General features: G+C 46.2%; 1 protein-coding gene across 2 annotated transcripts in view; it reads right to left on the bottom strand.

The window, feature by feature from the left end:
- LOC135988831 (USP6 N-terminal-like protein) overlaps positions 1-20,465 on the bottom strand; it is a 95,053-nt gene that overhangs the window by 27,893 nt on the left and 46,695 nt on the right. For both annotated transcript variants that reach the window (XM_065635092.1, XM_065635091.1), the window contains exons 3-7: positions 13,738-13,811; positions 13,119-13,204; positions 12,226-12,265; positions 11,431-11,511; positions 963-1,070 (exon numbers count right to left, since the gene is read on the bottom strand). In XM_065635092.1, coding sequence (XP_065491164.1) covers positions 963-1,070; positions 11,431-11,511; positions 12,226-12,265; positions 13,119-13,204; positions 13,738-13,803 — 381 coding nt within the window. In that variant the 5' untranslated portion in view covers positions 13,804-13,811. The remainder of the gene's footprint in view (positions 1-962; positions 1,071-11,430; positions 11,512-12,225; positions 12,266-13,118; positions 13,205-13,737; positions 13,812-20,465) is intronic.

Below are 20,465 nucleotides of genomic sequence, written 5' to 3'. Positions count from 1 at the left end.
AAAAGATTTTTTTTTTAATAGTGATTCTTAACAGAAACTTTCAAGACAAGTTATAATAAGATTGAAGATGCAAGATAAAAGAAACCACTTCAATCCAAGCTCTTCCAACGCTGCCAGTCAACTTCCTGCAGCATGTCTCAGTTGTAAGACAGCACCCTATGCCCAGAAATGCCCCCTAAAGCTTGCAAGACCTGCCCTCACCCCACCCTTAATTGGGTTTCTCAACTAACGACCCATTGTTGGCTAGTTTAAGGCTTCTGACCTTGTCATGTATATCAAAACACCTCAAGTGAGGTTTGGGGTACTCCCATCCAGCACCTACCCATTTCAGGGTACATGTGGCTAATCTGCACCACTCCAGGGAGCTCACGGGACTGCAAGCAGTACCTTTGCTAAGCTTCCCCTCGCTCTTCCCTGCATCCTTCCCTAAGGATGCAATAACACCGACAGCATCTCTGCTCATGGCTTCCAGCAGAATAAATGTAAGCAGCATATTAGGGAAAGCAGCTGGCTAATGTGTTAGAAGGCCCTGCCTAACATAAACACATGGATAAAGAGTTTATCCCTTTTGCATTTGCAGTCCTCACTAATTTTGAGCCTTGCCTTCTCAGAAGTCACAGCAGTTCACAGATGGGATCAGGACCCACCACCAACACATGTTGTACAGTGCTTGGCATGCTGCTACACTGCAAGGGAGGATGCAAGGGCTGGGTGCCCCCCTGTCCCTTAAAGCATCCCTGTAGGAACCCCCATTTTCCTCCTGCCCATCAGACCACTAAAATTAAAAAAAAAAAAAATACACAAAACATGATCGTGGTGAAGCATTCAAGCTAAAAGCAAGGCCAAGGAGATGGAGACGCCTGCATCCGCCATGCATCTGACTTGTGCCAGCTGGTGAAGCCCCATCAAACCAGCCTCCCCATCACCTTGCTCCTCTTGTCTTTGCCAGGAAGAGCCCGCACCTCATACTTTCCTTCGTTCTCCTTCTTCATCTTCTCAACGTCCAGCAGAAGTGACCAGACCTGGCCTCGCACTTGAAGTGGGATCCCTTTGTACACTCGCCGGCACATCTGTGGGGAGGGAAACATACACAAAGTTAGCTGGTCCTGCTGGTGGCAGAACAGATTTGCTCCATGGTTTGCTCCTGCAGACCACCAGCCATCTGAGCAGACACCCCAACTTTCTCTGCCTGTGCTGGCACAGAGAGGGCATCTCTGGTCTGACAGATGAGCTGAGCACCTGCATCCACTGAAGACACTTAGTCAAAGTCAAGCCACATCTTGTGTTTTTAACCTTACTGGAAGAGCTGGACATGGACCATCCCCTTTATACATGGAGATATCTCAGGTACTCCACAGTAGTCACATTCCATGCACACCAGACTGTCCTTGGACTCCTTTCCAAGGACCAGACACAGCACCCTTGGCTTTGAAGCCTTTGATCTGACCTGGCATGTCTGTTCTCACCTGGATCCTAAGGGACTGGGAGAAAAATACATTTCCCCTTGGAAAGGAGCGCCCTTACTATGAGAGCCACAGGGACATGTCCGCAGCACCTCTCATAGCTTGACAAACAGCAAAGGACACTGTAGGCTACACTGAGGTCTCTCCCCTGAACATGCAGGATACTGCTCAAGCAAGAAGAGGGATTTGGCACAAACCTGCATGTGTCCCTCCTCCTACCTCCATGTGTTCACTTCATGTCACAGATGCCTCTCCCCTTTTTTCTTGTCATACAGCCCTCTCTCTCTACAGAGACTATTAATTTCTATGGAAAACAGAAAAAAGAGCTTTTGTTCCATCCCTGATTTCTCCCATTAAAAGAAAAAGCTTCATTAAGAAGAAAAATGCTTCATTTCTGAATATTTTCCACCCTTTCATTCATCCCACTTGTGAAACAGCTTGCAGCTGTGCTGCAAAGCCAACCATGGCACTCCTCCAGGTTCCTGAAGACCCTGGGGTATGCTGAAGGACCTACTGCATGTGCCCAAGCTCCAGACATGGTGGGGATTTACATTGCAACATGGTGATCCCTCAGGATCAGGCAATTCCTTGGGAGGGGACAAAGGTGCCAGATTCCTGGTCATGGGAACAAGCTTGGGGCTGAGCAGGACAGTGCTCAACCAGGCAAACGACTGGAGCTACTGGCATTGCCTGGTACGTATGCATCTCACCTTCTTCAAAATCCCTCTTTCTCTTTGCATAAGGTTGATCTTCTTCACATGTTTCAGGCTGATGCAACAGAAAGGCTGCAATTCATGGGGAAGCATCAAGATCCCAGCAGAAGGTTTACTGGACATGGTCCTGCCATTTTGCCTTTATATCTCTTACACTAAGCCAAACATCTGCTCCTGTTACGTTTCCTTTCTGATCCATCTCGCATCATCAGCTTTTTCACTTCTAGCTTGGCTTTTTAACACCAGCCTATGCACAAGGTTATAAAGACCATAGCCATGACACTGCACTGTCAACCCACGTGGTCTCACAGCCTCCGAGGGCACAGACTCATGCTCCTCGTTTTGTTACCATCTGCATGGCAGCACCGCACCTATCAAGTGCAAATGACAGCACTCTTGTCCCAAAGAGCTAGTACGAGACAAGACAGGAGATGGGGTTCAAGTAGACAGGCTAGGGGACAGCAAAGAAATAATGCCACTATCCCAGTCAAAATAAGTATACTTTATAGCAATGTAATGAATGCCAAGACCACCGCGTAGTAACAGGAGAGCTAGATGTGTGTTACAACACCTTTCCACCACATTATGGTAAATATTTATCTCATAACTGGAGTGCTGCATTAGATGGCTATAAACTCTTCAGAAGGGACAGGCGAGGAAGGAGAGGAGGTGGGGTAGCCATGTATGTTAGGGAGTGTTTTGATTGTCTGGAACTTGATGAGGGTGGTGATAGGGTTGAAAGTCTATGGGTGAGAATCAAGGGGAAGGGCAACAAGGTAGACATGCTGACTGGGGTCTGTTACAGACCACCCAATCAGGATGAAGAGGCAGATGAAATATTTTGCAGGCAGCCGCAAGAAGTCTGCCGATCACTACCCCTAGTTCGTATGGGGGACTTCAACCTACCAGATGTCTTCTGGAAATACAGCAGAGAGGAAACAGTCCAGGAGGCTCCTGGAGTGCATGGAAGACAAGGTCCTGACACAGCTGGTTGGCGAGCCTACCAGGGAAGGAGCCCCACTGGATCTGTTGTTGTAAATAGAGAAGGACTTGTGGGCAACGTGTTGGCTGGAGGTCACCTTGGGCATAGTGATCATGAAATGATTGAGTTTTCTATTCTTGGAGAAGTTAGAAGGGTGGTCAGCAGAACTGCTACTTTGGACTTCCGAAGGGCAGACTTTGACCTGTTCAGAAGGCTGGTTGACAGAGTCCCTTGGGAGGCAAACATGAAGGGCAAAGGAGTCCAGGAAAGCTGGTCTCTCTTCCAGAAGGTAATGTTAGAGGCACAGGAGCACGCTGTCGCCGTGTGCCGGAAGGTGAGCCAGTGGGGAAGAAGGCTGGCCTGGGTAAATAGACAGCTGCGGCTGGAACTTGGGAATAAAAAGAGAATTTATAACCTTTGGAAGAAGGGGCAGGCTACTCAAGAGAAATACAAGAATGCTGCAAAGATATGCAGGGAGAAAATTAGAAGGGCCAAAACCCAGCTAGAGTTGAGCCTAGCAACTGCCGTAAAAAGGAACAAAAAATGTTTCTATAAATACAACAGCAACAAAAGGAGAGCTAAGGAGAATCTCCATCCCCTGATGGATGCTGAGGGGGAAACATAGTGACAAGGGATGAGGAAAAAGCTGAAGTACTAAATGCCTTCTTCGCCTCAGTCTTTAATAGTCAGACCAGTTGTGCTCCAGGTACCCAGCCCCCTGAGCCAGAAGACAGGGATGGGGAGCAGAATGAAGTTCCAACGATCCAAGGGGAAGGGCTGGAAGGAGGATCCAGGGAACTACAGACCTGTCAGTTTAACCTTGGTGCCAAGGAAGGTCATGGAGCAGATCATCCTGAGTGACATCACACAGCACATACAAGAAAAACAAACCATCAGGCCCAGTCAGCATGAGTTTATGAAAGGCAGGTCCTGCTTGACCAACCTGATCTCCTTCTATGACAAGGTGACTCGACTAGTAGATGACAGAAAGGCTGTGGAAGTTGTGTACTTAGACTTCAGTAATGCCTTTGACACCATATCCCACAGCATCCTCCTGGAGAAGCTGGCAGCTCATGGCTGGATGGGTGTACTTTGCAATGGATAGAGAACTGGCTGGATGGCCAGGCCCAAAGAGTTGTGGTGAACCGAGTCAAATCCAGTTGGCAGCCAGTCATCAGTGGTGTTCCCCAGGGCTCAGTATTGGGGCCAGTTCTGTTCAGTCTCTTTATCAGTGATCTGGATGAAGGGATTGAGTGCATCCTCAGTAAGTTTGCAGACGACACCAAATGAGGTGGGAGTGTTGATCTGCTGGAGGGTAGAAAGGCTCTACAGAGGGATCTGGACCACCTGGATTGCTGGGCTGAGGCCAGTTTTATGAGGTTCAACAAGGCCAAGTGCTGGGTCCTGCACTTGGGTCACAACAACCCCAGGCAGGGCTACAGGCTCAGGGAAGAGTGCCTGAAAAGCTGCCTGGCAGAAAAGGATCTGGGGATGTTGGTCAACAGCCGACTGAACATGAGCCAGCAGTGTGCCCAGGTGGCCAAAAAGGCCAACAGCATCCTGGCTTGTATCAGGAATAATGTGGCCAGCAGGACTAGAGAAGTGATTGTGCCACTGTACTCGGTGCTGATGAGGCCCCACCTTGAATACTGTGTTCAGTTTTGGGACCCTCATCATAAGAAGGACATTGAGGTGCTAGAGAGAGTGCAGAGGAGGGCAACGAAGCTGATGAGGGGTCTGGAGCACAAGTCTTATGAGGAGCAGTTGAGGGAGCTGGGGCTGTTCAGCCTGGAAAAAAGGAAGCTGAGAGGAGACCTTATTGCTCTCTACAACTATCTGAAAGGAGGTTGTACCATGGCGGGTGTTGGTCTCTTCTCCCAAGTAGCAAGTGATAGGACAAGAGAAAATGGCCTCAAGTTGCGCCAGGGGAGGTTTAGATCTGATATTAGGAAAAGATTCTTCACAGAGAGGGTGGTGAAGCAGTGGAACAAGCTGCCCAGGGAAGTGGTGGAGTCACCATCCTTGGAGATATTTAAAAGGCATTTAGATTAGGTTCTTAGAGACACGGTTTAGTGCTAGAGTTAGGTTATGGTTGGACTCAATGATCCTGAGGGCCTCTTCCAACTGAAATGATTCTATGATGCTATTTCAGTATTTCTGCTGACACAGAAAGTGTCAGTGTAATGTATCCTGATACTGTAAGCGTAATGGACATTCAACATTTAAAACCCATTCTCAGCACCTGCCAAATGCTTGCTCTGCCCCAGGTGTTGCTTAGCACCAGCTCTGAAGGTCCGATGCACAGCCAGGACCATACCCTACAGAAATCCTTTGCAAGGTCCTGCTCTCCTTTCTGTACGTACCAAATAAGAGCTGCCCCCTAAAAAGCATCTCATGACCAAGACGTGCCCAAGAAAGGCCACCATTCTATTCAACAGCATCCCACATTTTAAGCGGGACATCACTACTTCCCCATCTGCACACCCAAGGGAGCCACTCCTGCTCATCCAAGCTCACATGAGGAGGTGTTTCTGGAGGACAGCAAAACTTCACGCCATGCCAGACAGCTTCAACTCCATGGCTGAAAGACGAAAGAGACAAACGAGATTCCCATTCCCTGAGAGACATTAAATCGGGACGAAAGAAGTGCAACGCATCAAGAGACAAAGAGAGATGGGGCTAGAGGAATCATGTTGCCAAAGTCATATTGGTAAGTTGCCCATGAAAGCCTGGCTCCCACAAACACTTGTGACTTCATGAAACAAAAGCTGAGATGAAATCAAGAAACTGAAGTATCTACCAACTCAGATAAAACAACCAATTCAAAAAAAATTATTTATTTCCAACAGATTAGGAGAGACTGACTGACAGCTGCCAAGGCAGAAGATGATGCTCAGCTCCACGGAAGAAAATAATTTTGGTCTCAATTCCCAGAGCTGGTATTGTTGCACTTTAATGAGTGTAACCCTCACTGGCACATATCTCTAATATCTCTAATGGTTTTATCCACATGATAGTGTGGCAGAAACAGGGGAGTTAAAAAACATTCTGAGATGGAACTGAACTGAAATACCTCCCGGTTATTTATCCAAGGGTTTTCCTCCTCCCACCACCTCCAGACATGAAAGTGATAAAACCTCAGAGCTGTGAGTCACACAGAGGAAAAATGAGCAACTTTGTTGTGCAACTTGAAGGAAAACAGGGAAGTTATCATTAAAAGTAGCATTTATGCTGGGATGAACTGATGCAGGGAGGGCAGCAGGTGATGGCAACTCCTGCACCATGAAAAAACAACCCTCAAGGTCACCATTTTCTGTCTCTTATAAACCACCCAGCCCATACAGATGGCAAGAGAGTACCTAGACTACGCCCCATACAGACTGACAGACAGATGAACACACTGCACAAAGAACAAACATCATCCCATTTCATAAATGGAGATGCTGGCGGCTGAAGCAATGGCTCGAGGTGCTGTGTAGAAAGGCCATGTCAGAGCCAAGGACTGAACCCACAGCATTTAAAACTTGCTCTGGGTTTTGCCATTGGATCATCTTTCCTGTCTAGGCTTTAACATACAAAGGTCGTGGCACAAAGCTCATTGTCACTCCATTTCCATCTCTCTCCTCCCCATATTCTCTTTCCAGTAGATGGGATGGGGAAGACTATGGAAGTACAGACCTGAACTCCATCGTCCTCCATCAGATATCTCCTTTGAGAAGTACACAACCAAATGCACCAGGTCTTTAATTAGAGGGCTGAAGTCACTGCCTTTAAACACAGGACATCTTTTCGCAATAGTTAAGACACCAAAGTTAAAAAGGGTTTAGGGGAGGCAGGTTGTTTTTTTAAAGCAGAATATAACATTTCAGCCCACTTTCACATTTTGGAGCCTATTGTATGGTCCACTACAAAGAGATTGCAGGACTAATACACAAATTTGGGGTATACATGGCAATTTCACTTTCAAGCCTCTTCATATACCCACTATATGTCTCCAACACCCCAAAGTGAGAGAAAGCCCCTCTTCCTCAGTTTCTTTAGGCCTCAAAGAGTGATCCTGCTAGAGAGGAAGGACTCCACTTCCTCCACCAGTGATGTACCAGGGGAGCTGAGCTGTGAATATCTTTACCTGGAGTGGTGGGTGAAGCCTCCACCATCACCATCCTGGAGAAGAGGACCTCTTTTTTGCACTACAAAGGCAGCTGATTGATGATATGGCTGTGCAAGACACTGGACTTTGCTGTGGATGGCTTTCTTTCCGTATGGATAATGGTTGCTCCCAACTCAGCTGTTGTCCCTGCAGCTGTAGCTTGGCTATGCTGGATGGGGTGCCAGCAGGTCTAAGAGGGCTTCAACAGCAAAGCAGAGGCAAATTTAAATCCTAAAGCTGATGTGTTGTGGGTGGGCATTTACATTTATTACCAGGGCTACCTTTGAGGGAGAGGTAAATTCTACTTGCCTTTCCAAAATGGCAAAAACCAGCAGCAGAAGTCACCCTGCAGCTCCCAGGGCACCTCCCTTTCTTTGCCATGGCATTTGTCGGCAGGAGACCTGACTTAGCTGACCCTGCCATGACAAACGTCTGCTGGCTCTCCCCAGCATTAACAGATGATTCACTCTTGGGGGTCTGTGTCAGTCCGATGTCAGAGCCTCAATTCATTCTAAACCGCTTTGCTGGCATGCACGGGATTAAGCACCCTGCACTCCCATGACCTTAGCAGAAACAAGGTGACTGCCTTGCACAAAGACAGGCTTTGCCTAAAGAACAGACATCTCTAGCCGAAGACATCCCTCTCTAAAGGTCTCACCCCACAAGGCCAGCAGCAAGAAGCAGTTTGCAAATGATGCAGAGGTTATATGCTCTTCCTAGGACTGATACCTCTGGCTGAAATCCATTTATTTCAGGGCTATGATGAATAAATTATCCTGCTATTGACAGGCATACAACATAGACTCTTTTTTTCTCTGAAAAACTGTGCTACCTTAACTTTGTATATTCTTACATGGCGACAACAATTTCCTAACCTTCTCAAGCAGAGTCAAGTTGGAATTTAAACTCAGGTTTAAAACAGGATTGAAGAGGATACAGATCACCTGGACCTCCCTGAATTACACAGTTTAGCACTTCTTTGCAGGTTTCATGCACCTTAACACGGCAAAGTAGTGTGGTACTTGCATGGACTCCTTTATTTTTGTAACCTTTCCCTTGTGGAAGTACAGCCAGGAAAAAGCACCATCCCCATCCATGCTAGGAATTGTGCTGATGTCACTTTTTGTTGATGTTGCTACTGAAGTTAAATCAGATCGCTATGAAAAGTGTCTAGAATAGAGATGGAGGCTGATTTGATGCAGTGATGAGCACAAGAAACCCCAGGGCATCACTTTAATTAAGATAATCCTATTTGTTGGTCATCCTGAAACAGGTTGTGCCCAGAATTATTTTAGACATAGCCAGGCCATGCTGGGCTAGGGACTGTAAGACGCCCTCCTCTTTAGGGGTTTTTTTCAGCCTTATTCCCTAGTATCTGTGACAGCCACAACACCCAGATTGCAACCAGCAGCACAGAGGGATGCACACTGGCAGCAGGTGGGGGAACAGAAAACAAAACCTGCCACTCTCTGGCCATGGCTCACGGTGGGGGTCTGAAAAAGCTGCTTTCTCACTTGCTGACAGGTGTTTGCTTTGGGGTAGTGCCCTGGGCAGGTAACACAACCTCCCTCCTCCTACTGACATTTCACAACACAGAAGCTGAGACAACAACCTAAACCGTCCGATCAGGTACTAAGATGCTGTAAAACATGACAGCCTGCTTGATAAACCAAGAGTCCCTTCTTCAAGCACTCGATAAGGTCAGCTATCTGTAGGCTCCAGCACATGAGCTAGGACTTGAAAAGCGGGCCCTAAAGTCCAGAAAGTCCCAGCTTGGAAAATAAGATGGGTTTCTATATCACTAGAGCAGACTCAAAGTCAGGGCAGCTTCCCTGTGAAACTGCCTGGGGTTCCTGCAACAAGATTTCCCCCCCCCCCCAACAAAGCACAGTCTCTCAAAATGAACATCAAAGGGAAGGCTTTTGTCTTCAGTAAAAGGGTTTGTTGTTTTGGTTTGTTTGGTGGGGTTTTTTTGTTTTGTTTCAAAGATGACATCATTGCCTTTATTAAAGTAACACAGAGCTGCTGTCTTGTGACACTCAGACTTCCATCACGTCAGCAAAATGCCAAAAACCAACTTGAAGGAAACATGCAATGCAGGTGTGACAGCCTGAGTGCTCAGAGAGGGAACAAAACCAACCCACTCCACTTCAGAAAAATCAGATCAAGGACTTGTCAACATTTACTTTAGCTAGAAAAAACCCATAACCATCTAAAGGGCATGACTGTGATCCCAGAATAAGGTCTTTGAAACACCACGTCTGAGCTGCATCCAGCTGTGGCAGCAGGAATCTCCAGGCAGCTTCCATGCTTCCGACACAAGAGCACAGGGTTGCACATCCAGCAGAAGGACACATCCTAACTTTATTATTTTTAAAGCACTTTTTTTATGCCTCTCAGGGTCTTTGCACTTAATGCTGCATGGTTGCTCCAATGCACAGACCTTCCTGCCTGCATTTGCACTGCTGCAAGGCTGCAGGGTGTTAGGCTGAATGGGACTGAAACGAAAGCCACTCGCCAGGGTCACCAGACTGCTCCTTCCCTGCCTGGGGCCAAGCACTGCTTCTCCATTTGCTGAGCGGGGGGACGACCTTTTCCAGTCCCCACGCACAAGGCACATTTGTGCCAAAGAGTCATCAGCCATTTACCGGCTGCTGTAAATAACATCATTTATTCCATTGCAAGAGCTCTGTGATTTTCTGATCCAAAGATCCTCAAAACCTGCTTGCCGGTCTAGCCCCTTGCCATCCAGCAGACCCGAGCAATGTCAGTTGCAGCATGCTTAACACACCCACTAGTTACCAGGGTAAATCCAAGAGAGAGACAGCAATCACTACCACTCCACACCTCCCTCATCCTGGATCCTGTCTGTCCCCACCAGCTAACCCAGGGAAGCCAAGGTGTGCTAAAAACACTCATCGTTACCCATCCCAGATGTCCTACAGGACCTGAAGGAATTCCCTGCACTCTGCTGGAATTTGCTCTTTTACCCACAAGGCCACTAACCAATTAGTGCTAAATTCTAATTAGAAAAACCAAAGCCACGGGAGATCCTCCCTTTTTGCCCATGGAGCAGCACCAATGAACAAAGGAGAATCACTCTGAAGAAAACAGAAGGATTACAAAACCCAAGCCCATCTCTACCCCATCCTTGATATAAGGAAGATTTGTTTGTTTCTTTGTTTTAATAAAGGACAAGACTACATCTGGTCTTTGGCTAGGTGAACCTGATATCACTCTGGATGGCTGGGCGAGAGGAATGCTCTGCTCCATGTCCCCCCTGTGGCTATGCAGTTATCCTCTGCACAACCTTTTAACCAAGCTCAACTTTCTCCCAAGGACTCTCAGCAGGAGCTAGAAGAAATACAGCCGAACACCCCACCCCTCCTGTCAAACAACAAGGCTGAAGAGGCCAAGGCGACAAGCAGAGCAAATCAGGTATGATGCTCCTCTCCTTACCCAGCAAGGGTCCTGTCATTAGGCTCAAGGGTTTTTTGTTTCAAGAGATTTATAATAGGAACATACTACAAATAGCATTTATTAAAAACAACTCAGTTTTACAGTGGCATTTGGTACAGAGCTTATTTTGAATACCAAAGTCCAGACACACGGTTGGCGTCCTCACCTAAGGGGCTTCTCACAGGCACAGCTATGAGCAAAATACAAAATCTAGGTGATGTCCTAGACAAATAATTGTCCCTTCAGGAAGAATTAAGAGGAACATCAGCTGGATTGCACCAGTTGTATCTTCCATGGCATTCCCAGGTGGTGGAGAGACAGAAGTGACCTGTGGCACTCCCTGTTCTCACAGCACAGACCCAGCTGGCCACACAAACATCTCTGCTGTGCTCCTGCTTACACAAGGAAGCAGAAATGCAAATGCACCAGCAGCATTTAGGAAACCATTTTAAAATTATGCTAGTCAGAATAGGACTTTTCTCTCAACTGGTAACCCAGCAACTTCAAGGAGAGATTTAAAATATTAAAGGCTAACAAGTAGAACTAGGCGATATTTTCCAGTGATATCTGGTTTGTCTATCAACTTTTCAAAAAAGCCTGACTCACTGGAAGGATGCACCATTCCCATCCTTCTGGACACATGCTGTTTCTCTTCCTCCTTACCTTGTCACTGTTTCTGTATTTGCCCCATTTCTTCAGCATCTTTAGCCACTTATCCACACGTTCGATTTCCTGCTGTTTTTGCTGGTGCAAGTGGGAAGAAGACAAGATGAATTTAAGAAAAAAAGCCCCAGAAGATACCTCCTGAAAACACAAAATTTCATTCTCCTTAGGTTTAAACTATGCAAAGACCTTGCATCGACGATGGGAATAGTTCACAGATGCTTGCAGGAACTGCTAACTTCAACTCATGGCAATTAGAGCAGCATTAGTAAAAATGATGATGCACACAGGCTTATCATAGTGACAGCATTTCCGAGAGGAGTATTCCTTGACAACAAAAATCTTTGCAGGTTCAGCTAGCCTCAAATCATATCATTGTATCAGATCAGCAGAAACAAGATGATATTTAGTCCCACGTGTATCAGGATCTTAACAGAGGACATGCTCCCAGCTCAGGGGAGATGAGGATGGACATGACAGTTACCTATAACCTCCACCACTTTCCCCACATGTGCAATCTCCTTTTCAAGCCATAGATACTGAGCACTGTGCCAAAGCAGAGGGAAAAGCCCAAAATTGCTTTAAAAGATGCAATTTCAGTGCAGCAGAGGACATGCCTGACCCAGCAAAATAAAAGCTCCAACAGCCAGGCATTGTGCAGAGTTCCCACCTCTGCATGAGCAGCAGTGACCAGTCGGCACTGGCTGCCTGCTTTGTTCTCGCTTGCACATTCTTTTACTTAAAAAACGTCCCCTCCCCAGCCAGTGTGATGATGACAAAGCTAGCAACTCTCACCTTCTCTTCCAAGGCTGTCCGGGTCGGCAGCTCCTGCTCGCTGGAAAAGCAAGGGGTCACCAGTTACTCTACGGGCAAGAAAGGGTGCAGAGGACTGCAGGGTGCTGAAGCTTGGGGAACACCTCAAGCACCTGAGGAGATAAGGCTTGTGCACTTTGTGGCTTTCCTACAGCTGTCCTCGACGAGGTTGACACAGAAGAAACGGCAGCCAAATCTCCACCACGCTACAGGAGCTGCTGAGGGGTAAGCAAGTACTGGACATTGCTGAAAATCTTGGGCATAAAGCTCCTCTTCAATACACACATGATCAGCAATTAAAAGAGGGGGTGGGGGAGACTTCTGGACAGCAATTGCTTCGAACTCCTCTCCTGCACACAAAATACCTAATATTATAACCTTTTGTTTGGATAAGGAATAAAACCAGTTCTTTTAAGCATTCTACCCAGGCATAGGGTGTGCACCTAATTCATCTGCATGTCACTTAGGATGGGCATTTCCTAAGGGAATAGAGAACGATCACATATCTTGTCTCATTTCTTCCTACACCTCCCTGAATCATCAGCTGCAAATGCAAGAGCCTCTCCCTCTGTGACACACCATGGGCCTCCACAACAGCACAGAAGCACCAGAATGCACCTTCTGACAACAGGTTTGTGATGAGAAACTATTTCTGAGCCTTGCCTTGCAGCAAATTCAAAGCATCAGTGTTCAAACATGTGTGGTTGAGGAAGGAGGCATATCTAGTCTTTCATCCTGCATTTGAGATTGATCAAGTCAAGCCAAGCCATAGAACGGCTTATAGGAAAGATGCTCGATCTGCCATGCTCGGTGCTGATGGATGGCCTGCATAGACACATGGCTCAGAGAGGACAGGAGAGGGCAAGAGAACTTACTGCAGGAATCCAAACCGGTCTGTAACTTTATACAGCGTGAAATCGGCATCTTCCCACGGGTCAATCTGAGCTCCTTCCTGCCTGCCCTGAAAGCAGAAAGGACACCTGTGAGCTCGCCTCAGCAACAGGAATGCCTCAATGCCCACATCCCACCCCCAGTGCCCACATCCATCCGTCCCCGCATGCTAGAAGGTAAAGAGCCAGGAGACTAAAACTTGCTCTAAAAAGACAAATATAATGCATGCAAGAAAAAAATGCACAAGTTCAGCCTATCCAGTGTCCCTGATGTGCCTCTGCTACAGACTGGGAAGGGCTGTACATCAGAGAAACAAGTGTTGTCGGGCATAAGCCATCCTGGTATTAAGGGAGCACTTTACCCCACAACCTTTTGGTATCTTGTGCTGAGCATACACAGGATCTGCAAGTAAAACTCTGGGGATGTGGCAAGAGAGGATGTGCAGGCAGAAGCAGGTAGGAAGAGCTGACACAAAGCCTGATAGCATGAGGGTTACTGGGGCAATGCCTGCAGGGGGTCAAAAGTTCTTATTCGAAGCATTCCTAATCAATTAAATAGCTTCAGCCTTAGCCAGCATGTCAGGGAGAAACACAAGGTTGGTACCTTCTCATACTTGGCAACAATCTCTGCTTTTTCCTGGGCTATTAAAGACTCTATATCTTTCTTCATGTCAGAAGCTGTAAGGAAAAAAAAATGAAGGAAGGAAAAGGACATAAGTAAATGTGTACTCAGCATAGGAAATACTTTAGAAAAGTGCTAATAGAAAAAACCTTTGCTGACAATTTTAGCTTCCAGTTGTATCCCATAGCTAAAATTAGGCTGAGGTTTAAAAGCCCCTGTACAAATAGTGCACAGAGCTTGCCTACACACAGCAAGACTGCCAGCTCCCCGCTCTCTGCACAGGGACACAACTGAATTTGAGCAAGAGGGAGTCTTGTCTGTTGGAAGACAATGTGCCGTGTCTCTGTTCTTAAGCACACATGAGCCTATATGAAAGACATCATGCTTTTAAATCGAGATATGCAAACCAGCCACAGAGTCCTTGCATTGCACAGGTCGTGTGCCAGCTGAGTGCTGCACAGCATAGCCTTTGTGTGGATGACGGCAAACCACTGCACTCTTGCCCTCTGCAATGGGTGTGAAGCCATGAGCTGCTCCATAGGGGAGACATCTGAAGGCAGATTTACCATCAAAGGAGAAAGTAAAAGGAGTTTTTGCCTACTGAAGTGTGCACACAACAAGTAAACAAGTGGCCTCTAGATGATTACCTTCTGTACACACCCCCAAAAGAAAAATAACACAGCAGCAAGATGACGGCAGAGTCTGAGATGAACCAGTCTTGGTCCAAACAAGACGCAGTCTAGCTCCCCAAGGTCTGTGTCCCCTGCTCTGCTTCGTCCCATACATGTATGTAGGAGCAAAGTAACTACCCACATCAAATGGGACATCAGTGTTGTCTTGTATAAGCTCAAAGGAGCATCCTCCCTGCCAAGCCATTACTAGTTTCTCACTGTTCACCAAAGTAAAAGGTTGATATAACGCACAGGCAAAATCCCCAGGGAACCACAGTCCCCAGGGGTGGCTGCAAGGAAGAGGGCAGAGGGAAGGTCCACCGAGTCCTCCTTCTCTGAAACTCTATGGAGCCACGACCAGCCAAGCTCAGACCACACAATAGCAATGGCACCACCAAAAGCCAGGCTACTGCAAGCCACATTACCCAACCCTGCGGGCTGCGGGAGTGATGCTGCTGCAGCGCAGTCCCAGCCGCGGCAGCCCCCGGGCACAGAGGAAGGCAGTAGGCACAGGCAGCCCATGGGGAGGGCCTCATCTCCAGCCCACTGACCACATTCCCAAGTGCTCTGTAAATGGACAAACTCCAGCCAGCCCCAGAGCTATACATCTTCCTGGTATCTTTGCTTTGCTTGCCTTCCCCAGTGCTTGTTTGCCTTTTTTTCTTAAAGCTTTTTAAAATAATTTTAAGTTTTTCCCACACTTCTGCTATGAGCCCTACTCACTGCAGACAGGATAAGCACTGGGAAGTCACGTGTTATCACCTACATGGCTTCATCCTTCAGAGTCCTGCTAACCAACCACAGGTCCCCGATGGACACTACACATTTCAAGAACAGCAAGGTAAAATAATTTTATTCCACAGTTGCAAGTGGCTCCATGTTTGGAAAAGTTTTTGAACACTTAAGAGTATAAAACCTCTTAGAATAGCTTGTTATAGAGGCAGACTGCATTTTGCCTGCTCTAAGGAGGTTTTGTCTATTTTGCCTGCTATGAAAAGATTCAGCTGAGTTGGGGAAAAAACTCTTAAGAGCCACCACAGCCTTAAAATATTCTTCCCACTGTCACATTACAAATGATCCAGTGATTTGCCCAGAACACCTGAAAGCTAAACAACTTCAATAATACAGTCCAGAGGTTTCTTGTAGGGCTTGAAAGGAGCTTCCTGGAGCATCTGAGATCCCCCTGGCAGAACAGACTTGAAAGCCTCCCACAAGAAATTACAAAATTTTGAAAAGCCTTTTGAATATAAAAAAGAGCAGGTTGACTCCTGTATTGCATCTGAAGTTGGAAAGTAAATCCTGCATTGCTGTGTTCTGGTACTTTCCCAAAGCACTGGTGACCAACTCCTTGGAGAGGAGAGGAGTGTTGCTATCCACAGATAAAACACTCTGCAATAGCTGCTCAAGAACAAGTTTATCCCAAGCTGCCACTGCAGCTCTCTAATGGACACCAGGAGCCATCCTGACCCCTCCCTTCCAGAGAAACCTGAAGGGTTCTTGCTGTAGGATATGCTACTCCTGCTTCTGGCTGAAGCTGCATGAGCCACTATGCAGACAGCTGTGGCAGCGCTTGGCACTGGATGAGCCAGAGCAGCCAAAGGCACTGCACTTGGGATGAGGGGGGAAAAAAAGGAACAATAAAGAAAAAAAGAGGGGGGGGGGGGGGGGGAGGAAGGGGGCGGGGGAAGAACATAAAAGAAAACCATAAAATAACACACTGGGGGAGATATGGTGAGCAAAAGCATCAGCACTCTCCAAGGCTCAGCACACTTCTCTGCACCTTCAGATGTCCATGGATGATTGTTTGTCACATCTTACCAACTCCTTAATGCAACTTGCTCATTGCCACCATGTCTTTCAGGCAGAGATGGAGATGGTCAGGAGACCCATCTTTCCCTAACTCTCCATTTTGAAAGCAGCCACCGCTCCCAGTTGCCAGCAGTGTGACAGAAGTATTAAACCACATGCAATAATCAGGGCTACCAGGGCAGCTCTCCTGTGATACATTATCAGCCAACAGCACAGGCATTTCACTGCTTTACACTCTTCTATACAGACACTGGAAAAAGGCAAACTCTTCAAATTCACAGCAGGAATGGGTGTATCTTCCCCAGCTATGGACTCCACAATCAAAACAGAGCAAGTATAAAAATATTAAAGTGTATTTTGTTCTCTTATTTTTCCAAGCTGCAGCTCTCGCTTAAAATGCCCCCATGAATTTTGCTCAACGCATGTCAATTGCTGATTCATTTTTCAAAGTAGCAATGTCTGAGTAACTGTCTCATGGTGTCATCTAATATATCTGCATCTTCTCCTTCTCACATCTTTCTTCTGCAAAGTTTAACTCAAAGGCAGATCCACTCCCCCACTTATGACATTGATTTTTGCTTGTTATGGGGCCAAAGAATTCAAATGAGATCCTTTACGTGCTGCTAAAAATAAAAATATTTTGCAGACTGGAGGGAAAAAAATAAGCTATATGTCAAATTAAACGGGCAGTTTTTCAAGATATTTATGAAGTGGAAGTTATTCTGACCATCTCAGACCACACTCTGTAAAAGAATAACCAGAGGAAGAGTGACTTGCTAACAAGGGAGGGTTTATACAGCAGAAGACAGCAGCAAGACCACATATATTTTGGCATCCTCCTCTGCAAAAGCCTCTCTGCAGCCAGAAACATCAGAATGGTGCAAAGGAGCGTTTTGCATCTCACGCCTGGAATATGCACATTTGTTTTCTCTTTCTACTATAACAGCAAAGAAGTCCAAATTTAGGAGAAAATTTGAAAGCAGAGAAAATGGTTGATGGCAGTGGGAAGGATAGAGATGGCAAGCAGCTGCACTGGCCTCGGTGTCTGACCACAATACTGCTGCTTTTAGGAGTACAAAACGCAATGCTGAGCTCAACTAGGTGGTTTTTGAAGTACTCTGAAGAGGTAACAGAATATAGCTTAGGTCTGTAACAGTCTATGTTGAATGTAGATATTCAATATGGATATTTTTATTATTTAATTCTGCACATACTTGAACTCAAGAGTATGTTTGACACCATGAAGTTAGAGCATTTGCTTGAGGGAAATGACACCTTGCGTATACGAAAACTACTGAGACAGTTATTTTCTGAAGAGTTTGATGAAACACATCATTCTGCCTACCTGTAAATAGGCACAGCCTGTACCTGCTATGCTTCTCCATATACCTGTACAAGACTGAAGACTTTTTTTATTAATATACCACTCAAGCGACTTTCTCTAGCCTGCCACCCAATTTTCTCCTGCGAGTTCTGTCTTCTCCCAGCAAACAGGGGTTTTTTTCCATGACAAACATACAAGGTGAAGGGGCTATGAACAGGAATGGTAAGAAAATGTGAACAACGTGAGAATGGTATTAGACAAATTTACTAGGATGTAAGCAACAGAAAGCCCCAAGCCATTCACACTTAGATGCAACTGGGAAACAAAGTTACCAATTGGTTCCTTTTAAAAATAATGAGTTGAAAACCCCCACAATCTGTCATTTCACACTAAAACTTGCAGCTTCCAGTTTACAATTTAAGGAAGTAAAAACTAATCCCAGCAACAGTAAGCCTAAAGCTGCTTAATGAAAACGCACGTTACTGCCTACCCGCTTTGAACACTATGACTTGGTGCAAAACTTGTTATCCATAAATCTGATTTATTGTTATAGCCCTCCCCCAAAAGCCCCATATTTTTCCAGTAAGATCTGCCAAGCTCCCACAGCTCTGTGTGGGGTGGTACCTGCCAGGACCAGCCTGGCTGGGAGCATGGGGGCCTCCGGTCACCAGTCACCCAATCTGCATGTTTCAACCCTGCATGCTGCCCAGAAGAGGAACTGAGACAATGCCTCCTGCTTATAGATGCATTAGCAATCACATTGCCTGGTTTGCTCCCTCTGTGGCAGGACCTGCAGAAGACATAGATGCTGCCATCTCTTTCCAAAGAGGTCACTTGCCAAGGCTGATCTGCAGCCCTCTTACCACCAGGTCCTCCTCTCCCCACTGCTCAATTTACAGGAAACAACGTCAAACATCATTTAAACTCCACTAGGACACAAGACCTGTACAAAGAATTTAATCTACCAAAAACGCAAATGGATGTGGTCTAAGGACTGGAGCAGAGACAAAGGCTCAGCTGAGAGACCCTACAGGGGGTTGCAGGTGGTTGCACATCAGCACGTTTTGAGATGTCCTCCTAGAAATTCACTGCAACCATGATTCCAGATCTGAGTCCTCTGAGCCATCCTTGCAAAGCAATTTTACTGTTGGGACCTTGTCTAGAAACCAGTTTCCCAGCTGTGGTGATGCTATCAAGCAATCGATCTGAGCCAAATTTGCTGGATTTTTGGTCTCTTCAAGCCCTTTCTGCCTCCTTACAAGGAAAGTACAAAAGTTTTATATGCTTTTATACTGGTTTTAACAGATTTTATACTGTCAGGCTGCACCAGCATCAGGCTGTATTGCTCAGCTTCACCATTTTGCTGCAACGTGAACTGTAGATCCAGTGTCACTAGGCAGAAGAGCTTTAAAAATGAAAATAGCAGTAAACTCTCCTCTTTTTAGGAAGTACAGCATAGCATCATGTTCTCAAACCTGGGCTGGATTTGGGGATATTCTGGAACCCAACTTTTAAATATTTTATACTGTAGAAAAGTATCTACTCAAGCCACTTGAGATTACAGACCGTATGTTTTAGTTTTTTATCTGTTCCTGTTGCATCCACTTGTTACAGCAAATTAAAGGCAAACATGATTACACAGAATCACACAGAATAGTTGGTGTTGGAAGGGACCTCCAAAGATCATCTAGTCCAATCCACCTGCCAAAGCAGGTTCATCTAGAGTAGACTGCACAGGAGTGTGTCCGGCAGGTTTTGAATGTCTCCAGGGAAGGAGACTCCACAACCTCTCAGAGCCTGTTCCAGTGCTGTTACTAAACTCTTTTCAGTGGTGCCCAATGACAAGATGATGCAGGCATACAGCCAAATACAGTTAAGTTACAAAATCTTAACAGTTACCTGCCCCAAGCACAGTCATCTCGATTGCCTGCATCCCTCCTCAGCATGCTCCATCTCAAGGGCAAAACTTGTAAAATTTGCATTTTTGTTTCAGTAACCTCTCTCAGCACTGTATGCTTCTCCTGTCTAGCTGCACCCAGGCCAATGGAAACATATATGATTTTTTTTCCTGCATGCTATTGCAAGCAGAAGACCATTGAAAAAGGAGAAATTAATTTAGGTGAAGGTGTGTTGGAGTCCTGAATGTGCCCAATTAACTACTAACAGAGACTGCTGTTACAAGAAATGATTAAAAAAGAAGGCAAATTTTGACGCACCATACTTAAACGCCACACTGGCCTGTGTTAGACTGAAACTACTGCTGTGGAATAAAGTCAAAAAGGTACATACATACTACAACCACATCCACCACTGCTGAAACTCAACAAGTTGCTGTTCCTGTTTCAAGTTCTATTTTAAAAGTAGATTTTAATGCAGCATTTTATATCTTTAGCCGTCTACGGTATAAGTCTGCAATTTTTCCTTTAGGGGAACAGGCTTAAAGGAAATGCTTATCTATACAACTGGAAATGTTTATACATCATCTGCTAAGAGGTGAGACCCTTGCACAAGGCACACCTGCAGTCTGCACCACTTTCCAGCAAAGTACTGCTCTCTTTTGTAAAGCTACTACTAGTTGTAACAGTGACTCATGCGCTTGCATACTCTGGAATAAACCTGGCCACGTGAAGTGGTGCAACAGTTTGCTTACAAAGCGGCTAAATGAAACAGGGATCTCGACATGCTGTGAACCATGCAGGCTACCGGCTTGCAGCAAACTCCCCATCCTGGTTGCCTGGTATAATTTGGGGGACACGGTCAGCCGTTGGGAGTGAAGGGAGCTGTCCAGAGAGGCTCTTCTCCCGTGCACTTAAGCCTTTCAAAAGTAAAGCTGCGGGGTTACACCACTGCACATACCTACCAGGCACAGCTTTGGGTCTGCATCGCCATGGCCCAAGGAAACCTCA

This window comes from Caloenas nicobarica, chromosome 5 (genome assembly GCF_036013445.1).
Source record: "Caloenas nicobarica isolate bCalNic1 chromosome 5, bCalNic1.hap1, whole genome shotgun sequence".
Lineage (NCBI taxonomy): Eukaryota > Metazoa > Chordata > Aves > Columbiformes > Columbidae > Caloenas > Caloenas nicobarica.
The sequence above is the reverse complement of the archived record's forward strand: the minus strand, read 5'-3'. Positions and strand labels throughout refer to the sequence as shown.